The sequence below is a fragment of the Prorops nasuta genome, unplaced genomic scaffold, assembly GCF_024137725.1.
Source record: "Prorops nasuta isolate Cenicafe-Biocafe unplaced genomic scaffold, Cenicafe_Pnas_1.2 PNAS00002, whole genome shotgun sequence".
In the NCBI taxonomy this organism is placed as follows: domain Eukaryota; kingdom Metazoa; phylum Arthropoda; class Insecta; order Hymenoptera; family Bethylidae; genus Prorops; species Prorops nasuta.
In genome coordinates this window covers 5,704,189-5,725,659 of record NW_027116799.1, presented here as the reverse complement: position 1 = coordinate 5,725,659, position 21,471 = coordinate 5,704,189, and the positions used below count along the sequence as shown (strand labels likewise).

Genomic DNA, 21,471 nt, shown 5'->3' with positions numbered 1-21,471 from the left:
AAAAAGTCCAGAGGTGCGCGCGGTAGCCGTTTTTTTCTTCGCATCTCCGCACAGCTCTAGGCGGGGTTTAGAAAAAAAAGCTTTCGCCAGACCAGCGAGCGAAGGGTGGGGTGGAGCTAGACGCGCAATTCGACTGTAGTGGGGACGATGGACGGTGGTTCGAAGGGAAAACGGCGAAGGGGAAATTGCTCGCTTTGGTCGGACCGAGTCGAGCCAGCCACTACTAGCTACTAGCCAGTCACGGTACGAACCCATTACAGTAAGGGCATCGTCTCATCACTGTCAGTTACCACCTTTCTCTCGAAATTTTACCTCCTATTTTCTCCATTCCTCTCTCTCTCCTCCGCTCCCTACATTCTCCATTCATCAGTGAAACAGATATGTGTGATGAATACTTCGTACAGTGTCAGGTGAAACGTATTATTACTATTAATACTGCTACTACTACCACTACATTGCTACCACTTTAAACGCTCAAGAAATATTTTCCATTCGAGCGCGCCTCTTTTCGTGCTCAATCCTCGAGCCATTCCAACATTTAATATGGTATATATATATATATATATATACTACACGAGTGATAAGGTATAAGGGTTATCAATGATAAGTAAACCGCGTGGTAAACATTAAAAGCTTTTATCGGTTTGTCGCGATAAGATAGTTTGCGGATACCGAAAGTGAGTTTTGCTCGACAGTCTTCTTAAGTTACCGTGATAAGACCAATCTGCGTATGTCGTTGATAATAAAACTGTGATATTCTGAGAAGAGAAGAAAATCGAGCCTGTCGGGAAAGAAATATTACGATTTTTCTACAATGGTATAATCGATAGATATGTGGGATTTGCTCCAAGGCAGCTGTAAATACACGCTTTTTAAAGTGTCGCGATAGTCTCTATATTATTTTCTACTATCAAGGAAGGATTAGTAGCAGTAGGAAAGAATGTTTAAAGAGCGTCAAGTGAAACAGTGTGTTGAATGTAATGAAAGGAGGGGAAGTCACCCTTTGGAATATCATCACGACCACCACCACCACTACCACCACCAAGCTTCCCCTCCACCGAGGAAAAGAAGTACCTTCTCCTAAGAGTCAAGACGAGAGAAAGAAGTCTCCTTGCTGACTGCAACTGGATCTGGAAATTCTTGCAGGTTGGAGAGTGCCGCCACGGAACGGCAGCTCCTCGAAGCTTCCGGTTGGGCTGGAGGGGGCTCTACACTGCTCTCTGTCTCCGGAGGGGAAAAGAGGATGAGAGGCAGTTACCGGTAGTGGGGAGAATCTGTATGCCAGGCGAGGGCGAGGCGAGACGAGGGTAGAGGGGAGGCTGACTCGAGAGAAGAGAAGTTGGCGGGGGAATTGGAACAGCTAGAGCTACAGCTACAGCAACAGCTACAGCTACGCTCCAGCAGCTCGGGCATAGCATACTGCGTTCAGACTTCAGAGCAGACCGTACAGAACGTCAGAGTTGGTCGGCGAGTGCGGCCACCTCTTTCTCTTCTGCGCGCGATCTAACAACCACTACCACGATTATATACTACGCTATCCTTCATCGTACGAGCAAAGCGAAAGGCAAAATCGTCCGCACGGCCATGGGGCTCAGCGAGAAAAAGAGTGAACGCGTTAAACACGGAATAGCGAAAGCTTGGACAGGAAGACGAGGTATACGCTATCATTGCTACACGGTGAAACGCTACGTGTACCATTGACCAGACACACAGTGCGGACTCTCTACAATACTCCATTCCCATTTCAATCTACATTTGGACGTTTCCGCGCTTCAAGAGTATCTACTTCCGTTATTCGCTTCTGCTACGCGAGAAACAACCATCTACCCGGATTGAAGATAAGAGGTTTCACTATCCAAATCTGATTTCTACGCGAAACATATAATCGGGCTAGAACAAGATTCATCGATAATGTCGATGTTCTTCCGCGAAGCGGTATCCTCTTGGAGATACTTTACGCAAGATAATAGGAAATAGGGGGGGGGGGAGGGGGAGGTAGTCTTTTCAGACGAAAAAGGGCTATTCGATAGGTAAAGTAGTAGTACCGGTGTTTACGATGGAAGCGGCAATTTCCAAGGAAGGTATGTCTATTCGCGTAAGAGCTAGTTTCCTCAACTTGTACAAATTGCGAGTGTGGAAAGTGTGTAATGAAAATGTGTTCTAAAAGTGAGAAGGCAAACTGCACAAGCATCATTCGGTAAACGTAATAAATGGCAGATTAATAATCGATGGAAATGTTTGAACGTGTTATCTTCCGACGGCAGTCGTTTCCCTCGTTCGTCATTTGTTGAAACACCAGGTAAGTTTTAAGATAAAAGTCTTTCGGGAGAGTTACGACGCTTCGAGCATATATAGTTAAGAGCAATGCGATATATATATATATATATATATATATATATATAGGAAAAATATCGCGTCGCAGTATATAGAGGGAGAAAGGCGGGAGAGATCGAGTGCAGCGAAAGAATTGCCTCATTAGACCCCGTTAATGGTGAACGCCTCAGAAAGGTTAGTCTTGCGCAATTTTTTTCTATTCAGATCTGGATATATTGTGTTCTTTGTCGTAGAGAAATTTACCGGGAATTATTAAAGGATACCTTTGAGGAGGGAGCAAAAAAGAGAAACAAGTGAAATTACTAAACACTGGATGGTTTGCGTTTCGTGAAATATATTACGAAGCACGAGTCTCTTTCAAAACAGGAGAGGCAAAGTAGAGAAAAGAGCGGAATTAATAAGCCGCACATTAGACCAACTTAATTATACTTGCTTGTTTCTTTCCGAGTTTCGAGGCAGTTCCTAGACAATCGAAATAGCAAAATATCTATAGCTAGATTGTGTTTTGAAAGGAGGATTTCCGTGCCCTAAACTAACATTCGTTTATTTATTTCGAAACCCCATAAAATAGCGGTGAGAGTCGGAGGTTTCGATGACCATGAATATTAATAAATGCTATATTTGAAGTCACGCTTAAAGAGGTCAAGATGTTACTATATTTATACATCGTGATTCTTTAATTTAGATTCATCCGAAGGAGGATTTTGATGCGAGTCCCTATACGACACGAGAAATTACAGTATTAAATTGACGCTGGGATTTGAAAGGCGAGAGTCATTACGAGAGAGTAGCTAGCTTGCTCGGTGCCGACGGTCGGTGGTAGCAGCTCGTTTTGCAATCCAAAGTGATTCGATTAGACGTCATGCTCAATGACTCCTAAGCAATTACCAAACTCGAATAACCTTTCTTTTGCGAATTGCCCAACGGATTGATCGCACACGATTGAATTTTTGTTTTTTTTTTTATTTAAATAAAAACTCTGTGTATAAGGTTAGCTCCGATAACTTATAAAACACCATCGTTGGGAAGTGAAGAATTTCAGGAGAGAAGCCGTAGACTGCGGAGTAAATTTGGTGGCTTCGAGGCGTTCTTGCGGTCCAAATGAGAAAAGTTGCGGGCCCGCTGAATATACTGGAGGCTTTCTCCGGGCCCAATAGGACTATTATCCGATCATGGAATTTGAGATTTGGTCCTTTCAGCCACGCGTCAAATTATCGTGGAGCACAATGCGCCCGTTGATTGATATCTTCAGTCGTTTTACTGCTCGGCTCAGTCGAGTTTTATCCAGCATCCTAGTGGTCGTCTCGCCCCTACCCCTCTACCCCTCTGTCTTCAAACATTTTTTTTCTCAACGGCCCCTTACAAAGCCCCCCAGAATATTTCCAGACTCGGGCCGGTCTGCCGCGCCTTTCCAACCCTTACACTTGATTTATCCCGACGAACCCTTGCCTTATGCCCTCATCACGCGACTTGGTTCCGTTCGGCGAGAAAAAGGGATAGACAAGGAGGATGAGACTCTGTGCGGAGAAGCTTTAATTGGAATAAAATGTTCATTTTTCGCTGGTCTCCGTTTGCAAAGTAGAGATAAGCCGGAGAATAACATTTTTTCACCATGCATCTACTTAATGACATACACACGCCTTATCAGCAGACTTATCTTAGCCGCAGCTGTTCCGGATATACTCGGCGTGGTACCGGCCGTGAAAGCGACAATTTAATCGTTCGCAATTACGTACTTGCCAAATTAGATAATTACGTGACTCGTGGGGATGGAAAAGAGGGAGGAAGAGACGCGGATAAACGATGAAAGCTGCTTTTTTTCTTCCTCGGAATATCTCGGTGTATTCGCACACGTGGAGGGGGGAGGGGAATTGCAATTGTCAAGGGTTTATATAAAAGAAACAGTGTGTGCGTGGCGTTGATGAACGCCGCGTTTTTCCGCCCTCTCTCTCTCTCTCTCTCGATCCTGTCTTCCTTTATTCCAATCACCACCGACTGCTTTTATGGCATTGGTGTGCTTGCTCGGAAGAGCGAGCAAGCGAAGAAAAAAATGGCTCAAACGCAGAGTCCCAAGTAGGAGGTAGGACGGTGTGTGGAGCAGAGTAGCTTTGGCATTTTCATCGGATCTCGAAGCTCCGATCGGTCGAGCGACCGGAAGAGTTCTTCTGCGTCGACGACGCTAACGCTGCAGGCGGCTTCGCTTTAAAGATTTCCCTCTGCCGAAGATTTTTCTCACTGCTCTGGCTCTCGCCGTAACGAGGTTACTCCACCTTAAGTATTTGCTCGTCGATTTTGCCCCCGAGTACGTCCCCTCGACGCGGCTCTTCTAGACTCTCCAAAAATTTATCAATCCAACAAGATCAACTGTTTGCGAATTATTCGAGCGAGTCTGCAAATTAGCCGTGTGTAAGAAAAGAATTTAGCTGACGTTGAAAGGTGTTTCCGGTTTTGCCTCCCTTCCGTTTTAAGATAAAGATGCCAACAAGCTTCGACCACAAACGGCTCTTGTTTCGCGACTCGATACATTATCTATAACGTGGCAGCTGTTACTCGAGCTTATCTCGGAATTTTCGCAGAGAGTAGCGCTTTTCGGTATTATACGTCATTCAAACGTACTTGCGGCTGATACTTTTAAATTTCCGAGAAAAAAAAGTGCCATTTACCAACAGTTTGTGCAGGTGTGTGCGTGTCTGCCTCTGCGCTTTTTTATACCCTTGGCGGAGAATACGGTCGAAAAGGGACGCGAAACTTTGCTCAGGTCATGCGTGGCGTATAAATATTGTATATAAATAAGGCTCGCACGGATCCGTACCTTCTTATTTATGAGAGATTTATGAAAATCTTGTGCGCTGCTGGGGCCTCGTCAAAGATCCAATAAAATGTCTCTCCCTCTCTGGAATAACCGTTTCGATCGAACAGCTACCGCGAGTCCTTCCTCCGTTCGAGTGTTTTCTTTTCCTTCTTGACCTAAACGGCGGATTAAAAATTATCCAATATTTTCGAGAACGGCTCGCGTGTGATTCTCACGAGGGAGAGAAGGATAGGGGCGGTAAAAACAAAAATCTAAAAGAGAAAGGAGAAAAAAACCTCAAAGTTTGTCACTTTATGCTAATGGAGGAAGAAAGAGCCCCGGTTGGGTTACTCTCTCATGGGGTGGTAGGTAGCTCGCTCAGCTTAAGGAATATTAATAGGCAGCTCGATCCGTTTTCCATCGACGAAAGGCCCAGTGAATATATATGTCTGTCGGAAGGGTTAAGGGAAACAGCTGTTGTACGAGTCTAGCAATGCTCTCGTGAACTTGGCGTTGGACTATCTCCGACACATTAAACACTACAATGAGCGACGAGTATTTCCATTCTATCAATATTTATGTAAACTATGTAACCTTTTTTCTCCAATGGCCGTTGTGTACCATATATATATAACGTAGAAAATTCTTTCCTCGAATTATTCTCTATGTATGTTGGAAAAAAAGTGACGAATGGTTTACGATCGAAAGTAGCAAGATCGTTAAACACGTGAGAATTCCAGGCTGGAGGGAGTGACTTTCAAGAATCGAAGGAGCCAGAGTCGAAATTCGAATTGGGGGTCATTGGCCCGAAAAAGGAATTACGTGGAATAATTTGTGGCCAGTGGCCTCTCTCTCTCTCTCTCTCTCTCTCTCCTCCATCCTTGCTCATCATTCTCCTTGGTATTGCGTTCTGCCCATACTCTTCGAGACTTGATGCGATTATAATGAATGCTCGGGTTAACGTGGGGCTCGATAACCTAACCTCTAAGATGTGCGCGCGAGAAGGCTAAAAACAAAAAGCGCGCGCCGTGCAACAATAATAAGGGGAGGCGGTTCGGTCGGGGATAAGTAATGCATCAGGGACCTAGAGGTCCTCTCGCGCATACCTCTTCCCAAGGGCTGAAATTAAATTTTGGTCATGGACCTTTCTTCGCTCGATAAACTCTCCTCTGCGAAGTCGCAAAATTATGCGACGTAAAAAGTGAAAAGAATCCAACTGTCAACTGCAGTTTAAATCAAGTCGGGGGTATTAACTAATTCCGTTCTTTCGGCCGCCGAGTCATTGGCCTCTCGCGCGTACCGCGTATACTCCTCCTCTTCTCCTTTAGGCGAAATCCAATGGAAAATATTATAGCAAAACTCTCGTTGAACGGTTATAAGAATAGTAGAGAATAGTATAAGAATTTCTCCGGTATTTTTCAATTATGAGAGAAACGAGTTGTTGTTTCTGACGGCACGAAGGGATATGTATAATCATGATGTGGCCAACTCCCCCCCACCCCCCCCCCCCCCCCACTCTTATCTCAACGAAGATGGTCCAACATCTGCCGCTGCAGGGAATCTCTGCCCACATGTTGACGTCGAAAACGCGCACGCGCACGCGCGCGCACGAGAAACGAGAGAAGGATGAGAGACGCGCGGTATGTAAATTCATTGGAAACACATGGCGACGCACGGAGCATATTGCGATTGTAGCTTCCTGCAGCAAGCGGCACTCTAGAAAATAATCGTCGAGCGAGTAATTTTCCAACTCGTCCAATCGCATTAATCGGATCGACTGCGTTCTCTCCGTTCCTCGATCCTCCTGCCAAAGAGCATGCAGCCACGTTCCATAATCCAATTATGAATTTTTCATGAGCGTAATTAGACGGTCTCACGTGTGCTTATCGTTCATCGAAAAATCCGCAATTTTATGGCGCGCTCGTACTTTAATTAAATAGATTAAGGACCTCCTTGTGTGTGGCACGAAATATTAGACTGACCGGAGACAATACCAGTTTTCTCTCTTATTGCCCCCCTCCCCCCCCCCCCTCTCTCTCTCTCTCTCTCTCTCTCTATGTCAACTCGGATCATTCCGCACGATAATAATTTCCAGCAATGAAATGTTAATGATACTACGCAAGGGCCGTGAATGAAGAAGGAGAGAAGAGAGGATTAAAACAGAGCGGGGCGGAGGCTACAAATAAACCGAGCGAAAGACGAGTTGTTCTGGGTTGGGTCGGGTTAGGTTAGCAGAAAGGGGAGGGGGGAGGCGATATCGTCCAAAGAGAGTAGAATTACGAAGCCGCCTCCAATTAAAGTAATCGAGCTAGTTGAACAATCATCATTAATTATTGACGGTTCTCGGGCTTCTGACACGAATGGCCCTCTAGTTGCGTGTCGTAAAACACGAATTCGCCAATTTCTTCGGAGAGTTTTCGTGCAAGAAAGATCAATGACTGTGTGTACGAAAAGAATTCCGCTGCAGCAGTAGGGCTTACACATCGCGGTGATAAGGAACGTGTGTGACTAAATATACAGAGGGATCGGCGCGTGGGAAGTGAAAGGTGACCGAGTGATTTAATGCTTAATTTTATCGCTTAGGACGAATGACTCGGCGAAAGCGTTCTTCGCTGGTACCTATATAGAGTAGCGCACGATTCTCGAGCGGATTGGTAAATATAAATAGAGCGAGGGGGGGGGGGGGAGGTAGAAGGATATACAAGACACATTTTCTATAAGGATAAATTGAAAAACAGATGCGCAAGGACAATGAAGCATCCGGTGCATTATTGAAACGTCGCGGTTAACTATGTCTATCGTGTGGACATATTTATAGCGGATCATAATGGTTTTTTCCAAGTCGCGTGCGACCTCCGAGGCTTTCGCTCTCTAGCCCTCTTGCTGCTTTTGGTCTTTGCTCCCCTCGACGGCGTTTATCACCATTGCACGGCGTGGCATGACGTGGCATGGCGTGCGTGGCTCGTGCGACTCGGGCCTCAGGAATTTTTTAATGACGTCCCATTGTAGAAACACACTTCGTTACTCTCTTACCTGAATTTTATTATTTTTCATTCCTCCGTCATTCTTTTTAGTAAAATGAATTTCGCGAGAAAAAAGACCGCTACTGTTATATATACATTCATTGAAATTATATTTAAAGCATATTTTTAATTGCAACGAAGATAACGCTGAAGAAGAACCGAAAGGAGAAAAGTTAAGATAGCGCCGGTAGATATAGTATATCGTGTAGAGAGAGAGAGAGGCTGATAGGTTCATCAAGTCGACTAATTAAAGTCTCCACTTCGTTAACGAGGAAAATAATTAAGAGAAGCTGAAGGAGGGAAATGATGAGTACGATGGAAAGATGGTTCATTAGTCCGGCATGTTCGCGATCGATAATCGAATTTATAGTATATATGTCCCGTTATATTTACATTTTTCACAATGTCACTAGTTTCGCTGAGCGTTTCAGCGAAATACCCCAATTATGAAAATTCATTTAAAGAACATGGCTTTTTATTTCAAAATTATACCATTACCTCGATAACTTTGACTCGACTGATATGGTTACATTTTTCATTATATCGGGCGGTGTGTTTGAGAGTGTAGCGAGCATTGATTTGCAAAATTGCGTATAAATGAATAATGCAGAGTAAGGGGTCCTTGATGACGGATTATTATAGCGTTATACATTCGTCGTTAATATATATTTGTAATTTCGCGCGAGGTAATGGCATTGCGCCCTGATAAAACGAATAACATTCTCTCGCGTACTTTCTCCGAAATTGCTTGGTTTCGATACCGAACCAAGTAAGCGGCAGGGTCTACGACGCGGACGGTGAGAAAGGGTGGTCCATGCGATCCTAGTTTGGGAAGCAGGATCAGATGGCCTTCAGGATCGATTTGCATGCGACCTTTTACTCCAGGTGTTCCAAGATTTGCATGCGAAAGGGTGGCGCACTTCGCTCTACCCTCTGCCTATCCTCCTCCCTTTTGTTTCTCTCCTCTGTTCTCCCTTATATATCGTTTCGAGCAAGCCCTTCAATTTTCTCTTCGGTTTATGGGTCACTAACGCAACGTCTCGTCCTCGAGCCGTATATATATATATATATATATATATTGCATCGTCGTTAATTTTTCATTAAACGATCGGTTACTTTGTCGTCTGCTTTATTATATCGTATAAGGAAGATGGAAGGTTCGTGGCTGCGCGGTGTATATTAGCTTCGCGCGGTTTGACATCAACCAAGATGGCCGTCGCTCTTTCCTCTTTCATAATGACGCTACGCAACGCCACGCCACGCCACGTCATTTCATGCAACTCTCGCATCTTACTAGGAAGTAGTATAGAACTGGTCCCGTAGCACTCGATGGAAATACGTCGGTGAACCGCGAGTGTCCGCAGGCTTGCGATAACTCGAGTTTACGCGTGAAACATTGGAGAGAGAGTGAGAATAAAGTAGAACAAGAGGAACAAAGGTAAATTATGATAGATCGTCAAGATGAAGTTTTTTCAGAGGTTTTCGATTACAATTATACCGCAAGTCGCGTCATTAATAACGATTATTATCGTGTTCTATGCTCAGTGTGCTGGTCTCTTGCTACGTATAATATGTTAATGAAGAGAGGGCCCTTTCCCATGTAAATATGTCGGATCCTCCACGGCTTATGTTTATGAGCCTATCACCCCTCTTCTCTCTCTCTCACTCTCTCTCACAAAACGTTCCACCATCCATCATTTAGAGAAAATTAGCCATAGACTTAGCATATCCGTTGACATTCAATATTTTAACATTATTTCAATATTATTACGTGGTATTATACTATAGGAACTAATTAATAATAAAAAGTATTTAAGTTTCGTTGAGAAACTCAGTGTATATATAAATATATTGTCTAGCAAAATAGAAGAAACAATCAAACGAAGAGCGTCCCGTTTATTTGACGCTTGAGAGAAAGTGAGTCACGAGCATGGGGAAAACGATAAAAATGGCGTAGCAGAGGAGGGTGGTCCTGTTCTTTTTATTCGTATAAATGTCGAGTGGTAGCACCCTTGCGAGTCAATCCCTTACCACAAGAAAAATAAAAACGAGGAGGCAAAATTTTAGTTTCGTCGATAATGCAAGTACGAGCTGTGATGCAAGGGATATTTCCAATAAAGTGAAATCTAGCGTTGGAGTGGAGGACGATCGACTCAATAACAAAGCAATAACTATCGCCGATGCGTACGCGCCCATTATACTCTATGTATCCGGTAGCTTCCGTCTACTCGAAACGTGGCTGACTGACTGCAGTGAATTCGCGATTGCATATTGCCCTCTGCCCCCCCCCCCCTCTCTCTCTCTCTCTCTTTTTATCTCCCTTTCTCCACCTGTACATACCAAGCTATATATCTCGTTCCTATCCTACTGTACCACTCCCATCTCAACATTTCATACAACCAAATTATATTAAGCCTCACTCGTGACGTACGCGCAATAATTTCGATCAATTGTTAAAGTTATAGGTTTAATTGGTGTTTCGGCGTGACGACTAACAACGAAACCCCATAAAGTCTTTGGCTATCGGGTAAAGAGCACCATTGGCGTCGCACGGGCTTCGGGATGACCTTCGATGCTTATTTAATTATTGATTGTGCTTTGGCCATCCCCCCTTCCCCTCCCACTACCCTCTTCCCCATACACGGTAGTGACATTTTGCGCGGGAATAGGTTGAAAAAGTGCGATACAGGGTGACGGTAGAGCACCCACCATTTTAGGAGAGAGAGAGAAAAGGTCTTCCCTGACCGATCCAATCGGATCCAATCATAAGCGCAGGTAGGGGTGGGCTCACTACCACACGTGGCTTAATTGATTTGATTTCGAGGGGTTTTCATCCCACTCTCTCGTTGCTTCGCGTCTATGGCAGATCCCGGCTTTAGGGTCATCCAGTGTATCCCAATCCCCGAGTTCCGTATCTCCCCTAGTCTCCACGAGTCACCTCCTACTACCGTTTTTCCTAAAGGTTAGGATAAAAGGGAGAACATTGGAGAGTGGGGGAACGGAGGGTGCTCGTGATAGAAATGGGAGTGGGAGCCGAATATACCGTAGCACACAGTTTTTATACTTTATATATATATATATATATATAGACGTGTACACAGAGGCTTTGAAAAAAAAGTACAAGGTACTACGCTATATGCGCGTTACTGCAAAAAAAACTACAGATCAGTCGTAAGAAATCCTTCGTAGCTGGGAGACGAACGAGGTTTTCCTCTCCTCCGTTATTATTATTATTATTATCATAAATACGGAAGAAAGAAGCACACACGGAGGAAGATCGATATCTCCGAAGGGGTAATATTTTTGGTAAATCAGTTTCTAAGCTGGCATCGTTTGTCTCTGGCGAGCCGATATGCCGAGGCCCGGCTGAACCAATCAAACTTGGCGAGAGTTCGACGCTCGTCTACAAGGGTGTTCCGAAGCCTGGTGGGATTTGCGCTGCCATTACTCCTTCGCCGTTTGTAACCCCCCCTCCCAATAGCATCCACACGAGTTTTGGAAAAGCCACGTCGCTATACATACACGCAAGCCCAAATTGGAAATTCGTCAGTTTTGAGTCTTCTACAACTCCGGTTCCCTTATTATTGACAGAAGAGAAGAAAAAAAAGTGTGGCAGGCCTGAAACTCTCCAGCATGCGCAACACGGGATATAATCCGGAAGAAGGCGCAGTCTCGTGGGACGAGATAATATTCCAAGCTAATAAGGTGGATATTGAAAATTGCCCTCGCGCAAGAAGACAGAGCGCGTGCATGATTGGCTGAGTCGATTGCGCGCGAGTGGCATAGAGTGTATGTACGTTGTAGCGGAGGAGGAAGAGGTGGATGGTGGATTAGCCGCGCGCGCGAGGTCTCGCTACGCAAGCCCCCACGAGCCCTGCGCAGCTCGGTTGCATGCTGGAATAGCTCGTCCGAGATGATTAGAAACTTCAATCTCTGGGATTTTTAACGAGTCTCCAGTCTCGAGTTTATCTCCGTAGTGGCGCGGAAATAAACGCGTTTACCCCGACTAGAAATCGTAGCGTACGTATAATAAAGCGTGGAACGCGATGCTCGCTATTCGCGCGTCGGAATAACCGGTCTTTTCAGTGCTCCTCCCGTTCCGCCGAAGATCCAGTGGGAGAGGAGGAGAGTTGATCGAATGGAATCTCCAGATCTGATCTCGTAGCAGGCAGAAACAAGTTCTTCGGTCTAGCCAAGGAGACGCGTGTGCGTGCGAGTGGATATGCGGGAATGATTCACGGCGGCCTCTCTTTACCTGCCAAGTCATCGGCTGAATAACTCTTCCCACATTTTCTCGCGAATGATTTACTATTGGTAAAATAACGAAGAGTGTGTAGGATCGATGGAGAAGGACGCGAGGGAATACAAGTTGGCATGACGAAGCGCGAGCAATTAGATGTCGCCGGATGCAGCTGCAGCCAATTGCGTCATCCGAGTTATTTTGCAAGCTTGATCTCTCTCCAATGATGCTCTTTCCCGCTTCGACTATAAAAACTGTTGCACGGCTACCACTTTGCAGTTTCGCGCCGCGCGCGCGCGCGAGCGCTCGACCTACCCAACTGACATCATACTCGAGTTATGTCGTCATCTATGAATATGAAATTCTCGTCCTTGTCTTTTTCCCACTGCATCCTCCCAGTGCTTTTTTTATTCCGCACTCCGCCGTAACGCGTAATTAGCCACGCGGTGAAACTAATTTCTTCGAGTCGCTAAACGAGACGGATCGGTCGCCGCGACCAACGAGAAATTCCGCGATTCGCTTTATCGTGACGCATGCGCGTTCCTCGCGTTCGAATAACTCGCGCGAGCGTTTAGCAGCAGTCGTGGCACTCCGGCGCAAGTGTACATTTAATATAAACAGCAAAAACCATTGCTGTCGTTGGTTTCGTCACGCGTGTTTGCGAGTGTAGCGCCGAGCGCCGACCTCCGGGGAACGGAGAGCGTCCAAGAGCGAAGAAGACGGTTCTCGCCGCGCCGTCCTCCTCGAGTTCCACCTGTTTCTACCGCCGAGCCACTTTAATAAGGTCTTAAACGACTCTTAGCTTAATCGCGTCTAAATTACACACCGACGTTGCAAGAAACACTCGGTTAACTCGCTAGACACTCGCACAACAAAATCTTTTCCTTTCTTTTATTATTATTTTTTATCGATTATTTTATTTTGCTTGAAAATAACTTTTTCTCGTATATATATATATATATATATATATATATATATATAGTATAGGTGATACTCGATATGCAGTGGAATGTTGGAGAAGCAGAGGGAGGCAGCTGAGAAAGCCACGTGTAGAGAGAATTGGTAAGAGGGATTCTGTGAAAAAGACGATTCTTCACACATGGCACGCCGACGCGACGCGGCCGCGTGGTTCACGTGTCCCCTTTTCGCATCGCGGCGGTTCCTTAATTTAGACTCTATATACGAATACATCGGGCGGTGAGAATCGTTACTCGCGCGCGATACGCTTGTCAAACATCTGTCGAGAGGAACGCACGGTATATACCATATAATAACACACACATATATATATAACTATGTGGACAAACGTTGAAAAATTCTTGAACTAATGAAGCGATGGTGCGTCCGAAAATGTTCTCCGCAGAGAGACGAGTTTTGTTACACGTCGAAGCCTAAGAATTCGGGCCGGTTCGAAAAAGAGGCACGTAGAGGAGATTTCGAGGCAATGACTGAGAAAGACCCGTTGGAAAATTCCGAAAAACAGGTTTCGAGGGAAAATACGTGAGTAACTCGAAGGATGCATTCTAATCTGAGAAGCAAGAAACCTTTTTCAGCATCTCCTCTTGCAATCCTTCCCTACTTCTTCCTCTTCTTTTTCTTTCCTTGGTAAATTCGTGTCATTCTTTTCCGCCAGGGGCGTCACTGTCGTTAAGAAGAGGAGTAGGAGGGAGAAGAAGGCGGAGGAGGAAACGATGGAGGGGAAGTCGGTAGGAACGTATGTGTCTTCGGCATGTGTGAGACAGTGTGAGTTTCTGATACCCCCACGAGCAAAAGTCTCTTCAGTACTTCGTGAGCATTCGCGCCGGATGGTTTGCCCGTTCTACCTTCGTCGACGTTCTTCCACACAAGAGAATCGGCTTTAAATGTAATATTTGTGCCGAGCGTTCGGGTGACCGCGCAGCAACCGTACAGTGATGAACGTTCTATCAATTATTATATATTCTCTGGTGCTGTTCTCCGTCTTTCTCGTGATACGTTAATTACGATAATTTAGTGTGTGCATGCTCTTATATATTTTCTCTCTAACAAACTGTGCCTATCTCAGTCTCTCAAATTTAATATTTTTAATTTTTAATAATAATAATGATAATCTTTGCATGTTTCTTCCCGTTCTTATCGCTCGTTTTCTCCCATTTCGCCTCCTCGTTTCAACGAGATTCTTCGTTAAACGAGGAAGAGTGTATGTGTGTGTGAGAGAGAGAGAGAGAGAAAGAGTTAAAAAGAGTGAGGGAGGTGGGGGCAGCGAGTGAGCAGACAGGTCCCACGGGTTTTGGTGCCGTCACCCTAAGCCTTTTTTCTTTCACCAAGGACACGGTAATTGCAGCGAGCGCGCACGAGGCTCTACGAGAGTGAGGGAGAAAGAAAGTGAGAGGAGCGGAAGAAAGAAGAAGAGAGCTAGAGAGAGAGAGAGAGATGGAGAAGGAGGCGGCGAAAGAGTGTGAGCGAGTGGAAAAAGTCTGCCTGCGTACAGTCTAGTGAACGATTGCAGCCCCAGTGAGAGATAATTTCCGAGAAACTTCAGCAGGACCAGATGAGCGAGGAGTTGAAGAAGAAAAAAAACGAGGAATTATATTTGAATATGGTAGAGATCCAGTAGCGAGGTATAGAGTTCCTACGTAGTGTTTTGAAAGTAGGAACTTCATACCGTGCTCTTGGACTTGCCGAAATATCTTCAAATTCACCGGAAAGCAAGAAGAAACAATTACGTTACTCTGTGTGTGTGTGTGTGTGTGTGCGTCTCGAAAATAAATTTATAGTGACCGAAGAATAGGGGGGAAATGGACGACGCGTAACGTGGTGGGTTCGACAAATTCAAACTCTTCAACTTATAAATTTTTGATTATAATTATATAGGTCTTTTGTACATGTATATATATATATATATATATAGGTATAGCAATTAATTACAGAGACGAAGATGGGTAGAGAGACAGAGAGTAGTGAGAGGGAGAGGCTGCGGATGACAGGCACAGAAGAGTCCAATGAAAAAGGCGATCGGACCTTTGGAGTGTTCGGATGGGATGACAATTGGATCGATTAGTTTCTTCCAAGATGCGAATCTCTCTCTCTCTCTCTCTCTCTCTCTCTCTCTCAACGCTACTCTCCCGTTGTCAGGCTCATATATCTTCGTTCGGGGGCTGCTCCGTGGGGCTCGACGACAGCTCGGTCTGTGATATTGGTACCGATCGATGTTTGCATGTGGTGACAGGATTATGTTTGAGTCAGCGAATCAGTGCCTGTGCCATTTGTCACCTCGAGATTAAATAGAACTCTAAACGCGTTGTAGATTTAAGAGGAGTGAGGATCAAGTGGAGAATGGATCCCTTTGCCGATGCCCTTCCTCCTCTTGTTTGTCCTCAGAAATCCAATTAAGAATTCCTTATTGGCGAACGAAGTTGAACGGATTATCTCGTATATACCCTCCGCTCTTCCTCCGAAAATCAATTACAATTTGTACAGATTTGTTATCTATTATAGACGCGCGAACAAGAATTAAAGGAGGGAAAATGTTACACGTTGCCTCGTCGAAATTTCAACTGCAGCATCTGTCTCATCCCTTCCCCTTGACCCTCCCCCCTCCCTCTAAACTCCTCTTTCTCTATGTACGCGCAAATAGGCGCGCGCGCGCGCGCGCGCGTTCTTCCCTCCTTTCCCTCTTTCGTCACCCCCCTTCTTCCCGCATTGTGGACAAGAGCCAGGCAAAAATCACGTACTACACCTTGGTGGGGTGCATAAATTATAGCAACCGCGCCATGTTCGTTTCGTGACGTGCCGATTGGACGAGTGAAAAAATCCATCCCCCGATTTTCGAACGCGTTTACACTCGCGTTTCATGCACACCACTCACTCACTCTCTCTCTCTCTCTCTCTCTCTCTCTCTCTCTCCCGCCATTTTTCCGCGTGACCCAAATCTCTGTCACGCGTGAGATTGCCTGGAGGAGTAGAAAACTGTGCGGTATCTAGCTTGGATTACGAGAAAATGGGCCCGCGCGTGAAAAGTGGAAAAAAATTGGCAAATTGAAAGCGAGTCGAGAAAGCGGAAAGAGGCGCGAGTGGGCGATTATCGAGGTGGAGCAGCAGCAGCGGCAGCACCAGCGGAAGCAGGGGCTAAGATATAGCGGAGGCAGAAAGAGGCAAATGCAGAAAGAGGAGAAAACAGGAACTTTGGACGTTTCGCGCGAGCGAGCAACGTCGATGCAGCAAACTCTTTACGAGCGATTGCCGTAACGCGCGGAACATAAACTCCACTCTATTTCATGGTGGTCTCCGTGCCTCGTGGTCCCTTTTCTTATTTCTTTCATTCTTCTTCTTCTTCTTCTTCATCTTCTACTACTACTTCTTCAGGATCCCTTTTACAGAATATTACGAGTAGCTAAAGATACATGCTGCATATATATATATATATATATATACTCGGATCTGGCTTTTTATCTCGATTGCACTGGTCGCTCGGTTCGATAAGCAGCTATCGTTGTCGACGCCCTCCAGCCAACTGCTTCCTGTCGAACCGGACCGAGCCTCGATACGAGCCGAGTCGAGCCGAACCAAGCCGAGCTGATCAGACTCAGCGGATAGTAGCCAGCACCACCTTCCGATCTCTCTCTCTCTCTCTCTCTCTCTCTCTCTCTCTCTCTCTCTCTCCCTCTATCACTCTGATTCTCCCACATCTATATTTATAACCATCGAACAAATGACTCTTTTGCACTTTTCCTATATACAGTATATATACAAATCACTAGGATAATCTCGTAACGAGGAATGTCGAGTGTGTTTTGAAATATGTTAATTCGATTTCACGGATATTTCGTATAGAAACTGACGCGTATAGCGTGAAAGCAAGGTCATCGGTTGGAAAGTATGGATGGGTCCGTGTGTACGTGTGGAGGATCGTCGAGAACGAGTAGGCGCGTGTGGCCTCATCTCGCTTCTCCTACCCTCGCGTCGTCGTAAAGCTTTTAAACGCCTTATAGGTTGCGTGACGCCTCTGTCTATATAATAGTGTCTCTCGGCTAGAGAAGGCTAGAAAAGGTGTGCACCGCTCCCAGACGAGTATGCAGATTCCCGCAGGTGACTTCTCGCCTCTTGTTCCAATGGCCAGAGGGAGAGAGGAGAGGGTGTGTTGGAGCATTAAAAGAGAATAACTGCACCCACTCGTTACAGGCAATCGTGCAATTGAACCAAATGCAAATAAAAAAACAAACATGGCTACGTTTGGAGTATCCTCTGCACACAGACATATATATATACGTAGAAAGATTGATCGGGTCATTGCGAATCGGCGGTGTCGTTGACTTTGCGGGCCGGACCGTATGTCGACGTGTTATTTGTGAACGATGACCCCGCCCTCGCGGCAGTCAGGTAATTCATGCTCGTGGCGCGAGAACACCGTCAATTTTCGCAAGCACATGGCTTCACGCGACATGCTCGATGCATAAGTGCGCGCACGACCTCCCTACAGGTGGTATGAACATACTTTCTCTCTCTCTCTCTCTCTATCTGCCTCTTAAAGAGGGGACCGGATTTTCCGAGGTCGTTGACCCCACAACACTGGTCCCTCCGGCCTGACGAAGCAGCACAGTTCGCACCGAGTCAACCCTCTTCTCTTCTTCCGACTATATACATATATATACGGATCGGCCATCAAACAATGCTTCAGCAGTCCGCATTATACACGCTTTACCAAGTTTGTACAACTATAGGAGAGATAGGAGCGCGAGGCTAGGAAAACCTTCGGTTCCCATAATGGACTGGCGAGTGCGTACTTAGCTCGAGAAGCAACGCAATCGAGTAGCTCCGTCTTCGTTGCCATCTAGAAGATATAAGGCCATTAAGAGTCGCGTAATAGGAATTCCTAGTCGATTATAGCGTGCACGCGTACTCGCGAGCAGCACCGAGATTATTTATTATCCATGACAGGTGGAACTGCGCTGCAACCTTAAATAATGGGACAAATTATAGGATAGCTAGGAATTCGCTCGATCGAATTAATTTCAATCGATCAGGATTACCCTGCGCAGCCCACGGAGAGGTATGGCGCTGTGTTAACGTTGCCTTGCGAGATATCGATAAATCAAAACAGCTGCGATAATTATCGAGAGCTTTGTAATTGAAATGGGCGATAAAACAAGAGAGGGGGGAGATTGTGGGCAATGACCAAAAACTTTATTTATCCCAAAAGGGGGAGGAGTACCGGGGTGCGTGCGTGCTCGCAAGTTTATACAAGTGAGAGGCTGATGCTTTTCACTGCACGATGGGAGTGAGAGTCGGGGGATCTTTTGGGAGGAAAAACATCATATGGCACGCGCACGTGTCGATTTGGCACATAACGTTATTCGACATGTGCGAGTAAGCTGCAATTGCAGTTGAAAATTCGCATATTACATACCTCTTTCATTGCCCCGTGAAAGAGTCTCGCGTTCAAGCGCAAACACACACGTCATCGCCGTCTGCCCCAGCCGGCTAGTTTACGCGGCCGTTTACCCTTTTGCGGGGTAATGCTTAGTTTCATTCATCATTTGCCCTCGGTCGACGCAGAGTTCACTGATCTTTTCCTCAAAGATGCCACATGTTCGATGTGTGATGCTCCTCTCTTCTATTTATTCTTCTTCTTCTTCTTCCTCCTCCTTCTCCTCCTCCTCCTCCTCGCAGACTGTTCGCCCGGAAGAAGACGTGGAACGCGCGAGGGATGACAAAGGGCACCCAAGAGCAAGGCTCGATGGTAAATATATACCCCCACCCCGCGGAGTTTCAGGGAGCTTGCGCGTGACAATTTAACGATCCGTGGCCATCTTGGATGCATGGCGTCGGCGCCTATGTCGCTCGTCACGTCCCCCCGAGGGCTGCGGCTTATCCGGAAACTGCCTAGGAAATTCTCCTTCTTATCAAGCCCGCCAGATGGCGATAAAAGTTCTTATCCGGTTTACAGCGAGACAACGCGATGATCCCAGCAAATTTATTCATTTCTTCGTCCCTTTGTGTTGTAACGGACGTCGAGTCGAGTCGAGTCGAGTCTGGTCAATTCTGCAACGTTGTCTCGCACCAAGGTGGATTGAGCGGTTGAGAGAGAAGGCGCGCGCGGTAGACGAAGGGGAAGATTACCCAGTTCGACCACTAAACATCGGCTTGTTGCGTTTATCGATCCAATTGTCGGCTTACCTAATTGTAGGGAATGAGAGAAGCAGCGCGACCTTGGCAAACTGGCTGAGACCAAAGTTCGAGCACTTTGGGACTTCCGTGAGAGGAGGTAATTACGACAGTGACCTGCCTCAACGAGACATCCTCTTTTTACTCTCTTTTCTCCCACTCTCTGTTCCATCTCTCCCCCTCTTTTTCCTTATTGTCAACCTCCAGTCAACGACCAATTTTTCCTTTTACCCAATTCCCTTCTCTTATATTTTCAATAGCTTCTTTGCGAGCCACTTTTCAATTTCAAGCCGCTCGTATCTCGGCATCTTTATTTAACTCGCGGCAAAATGAGAGGAAGAAAAAAATCTTCGAGTTGCCGTTATTGCGTGCCGGCATACCTTCGCTGTGTTTTACCAGGGACGTTTTCCTTCTGGAATGTCGGGTGATTCGCAATCGTGGCGGTAACTCAAGGTATTCTTCTCTTCCTCCTCTTCTATAACATTTTCAGGCGCGTATAGCGAATATGTGTGTGTACATGTATATTGTATATATAAATTTTGCAGGAGTACTGGAAGACGAAGAAAATGACAAAATTGGAGAAATTTGTCATAAATTTCGAGAGAGTGGTTTCTAAGCTGTCCTTTCGGTTTAACGTTCACGTCATATGCGGTGGTGCGTATATGTATATTGCACACACACACACACACACACAATGGGCTGCGGTACGGTGCAGAGAAATTTCCCAGAGCTTCCGATCAATATTTCATTAGGATTTGCCCCCTTCTTTCAAGTATTTTCGCATTGCAACGGGTAGTCGACTAACCAATGAGAGGAAGTCGGCTCGTGTAATTTAAATAATTCAGATGAATTGACCCTGACCCCGGTTAGGCCACCGGGTGACCCGAAGCCGACGATTACAATCACAATGCACTGTGAATTCTGGCCCTAAGACAGGTAGTAGCCTGCGGTTTAGCATACTTTTAACTTCCTCTCGGATTCATTGCACTTTTCTACGAGATCTCCATCGAGATTTCAACATTCTAATCCTATATACTTTCAATTGGGACCAACTTTATTTGCATAATACCGATGCCTATGTTTGCGCCCATTCCTCTTCTTCCCAACTCGAATCTCACCGTGAGACTCTTCAACGTTCGAGTCTCGATCATCTTATGAGTTTATGTTTACGTTTCAGTCGATCGACCGAGTCATAAATGGATCCAATTAAAGCAAGGAAAGGATCGAATCGAGCTTGTTCTTAATGATGTGATATAGAGAAGGGGACTTCCGGTTTGGTTGGGCCATTCGCGCCAGTATCCGGCGACGAGGTGCGGCAAGAAGAGAGAAGGCGAGGCGAGGCGAGGCGAGGCGAGGCACGAGTTGCATTCTCACGCTCATCCGCATAGCCGGGTACACATCAATATTCAGGCAAGCCGGAAAACGGGCGTCACTTTGCATACTGGACCCCCCGCTCGTGTCATTTCTCCTTTCGAGGGATCCCAGATCCCAGTGGGACATCGCGAAGCCAGATCCTGAGAAAAGAATCCTGGCAGACTCGAGGCTCGATCTATACCATAGTTTATGTATATTTACGTCATAGGTATAACTATGTAATTCTATATGTATCTCTTGCAAAACGAACAAGATTGCAAATTTTGTTAAATTTTTATATCATTCGAGAAGGTGCTTGTTGAATTTGAAAATAAAATTAGATAAAGCAATATTTTGTGCGAGATATATCCTTAGTGGATGCGAAAAATATCAACTTTCGGAAAATTTAACTATGAACTAGGATATTATGATTAAACTTTATAAAAAGAATAATAAATAAAAAATTTAATAATTTGCTTATATATTTTTTATAATTTCTTAATTACTCTAATGGATGATCATATTTTAATAAATATTGTCTATTCAACTATTTGATTAAATGAGTTTTAAATGAAATCAATGTCGCC

General features: G+C 45.5%; 2 protein-coding genes across 4 annotated transcripts in view; one reads left to right on the top strand and one right to left on the bottom strand.

Annotated features, from left to right (window-relative positions):
* LOC136781728 (UPF0489 protein C5orf22 homolog) overlaps positions 1 to 21,471 on the bottom strand; it is a 147,331-nt gene that overhangs the window by 57,893 nt on the left and 67,967 nt on the right. The gene's annotated exons all lie outside the window — the stretch shown is intronic.
* LOC136781791 (uncharacterized) lies at positions 1,959 to 21,298 on the top strand. 3 transcript variants are annotated; one of them, XR_010823996.1, is made up of 4 exons: positions 18,797 to 19,631; positions 19,822 to 19,984; positions 20,077 to 20,185; positions 20,709 to 21,298. XR_010823996.1 is itself a non-coding variant. In XM_066740798.1 (3 exons), exons 1-2 carry the CDS (start codon positions 19,283 to 19,285, stop codon positions 20,145 to 20,147), a joined length of 420 nt encoding a protein of 139 aa, XP_066596895.1. In that variant the 5' UTR covers positions 18,797 to 19,282; the 3' UTR covers positions 20,148 to 20,185; positions 20,709 to 21,298. The 3 variants fall into 3 exon arrangements, 1 of the variants encoding a protein (XP_066596895.1); XR_010823997.1 differs by lacking the exons at positions 18,797 to 19,631; positions 19,822 to 19,984 and adding an exon at positions 1,959 to 2,299; XM_066740798.1 differs by lacking the exon at positions 19,822 to 19,984.

Excerpts from the sequence above, each read along its gene's own strand:
- LOC136781791 (XM_066740798.1), top strand. The coding sequence starts at position 19,283 with ATGGCGATAAAAGTTCTTATCCGGTTTACAGCGAGACAACGCGATGAT. Across the intron at positions 19,632-20,076 it reads TGGGACTTCCGTGAGAGGAG|GAGTACTGGAAGACGAAGAA; the intron begins GTAATTACGACA and ends TAAATTTTGCAG.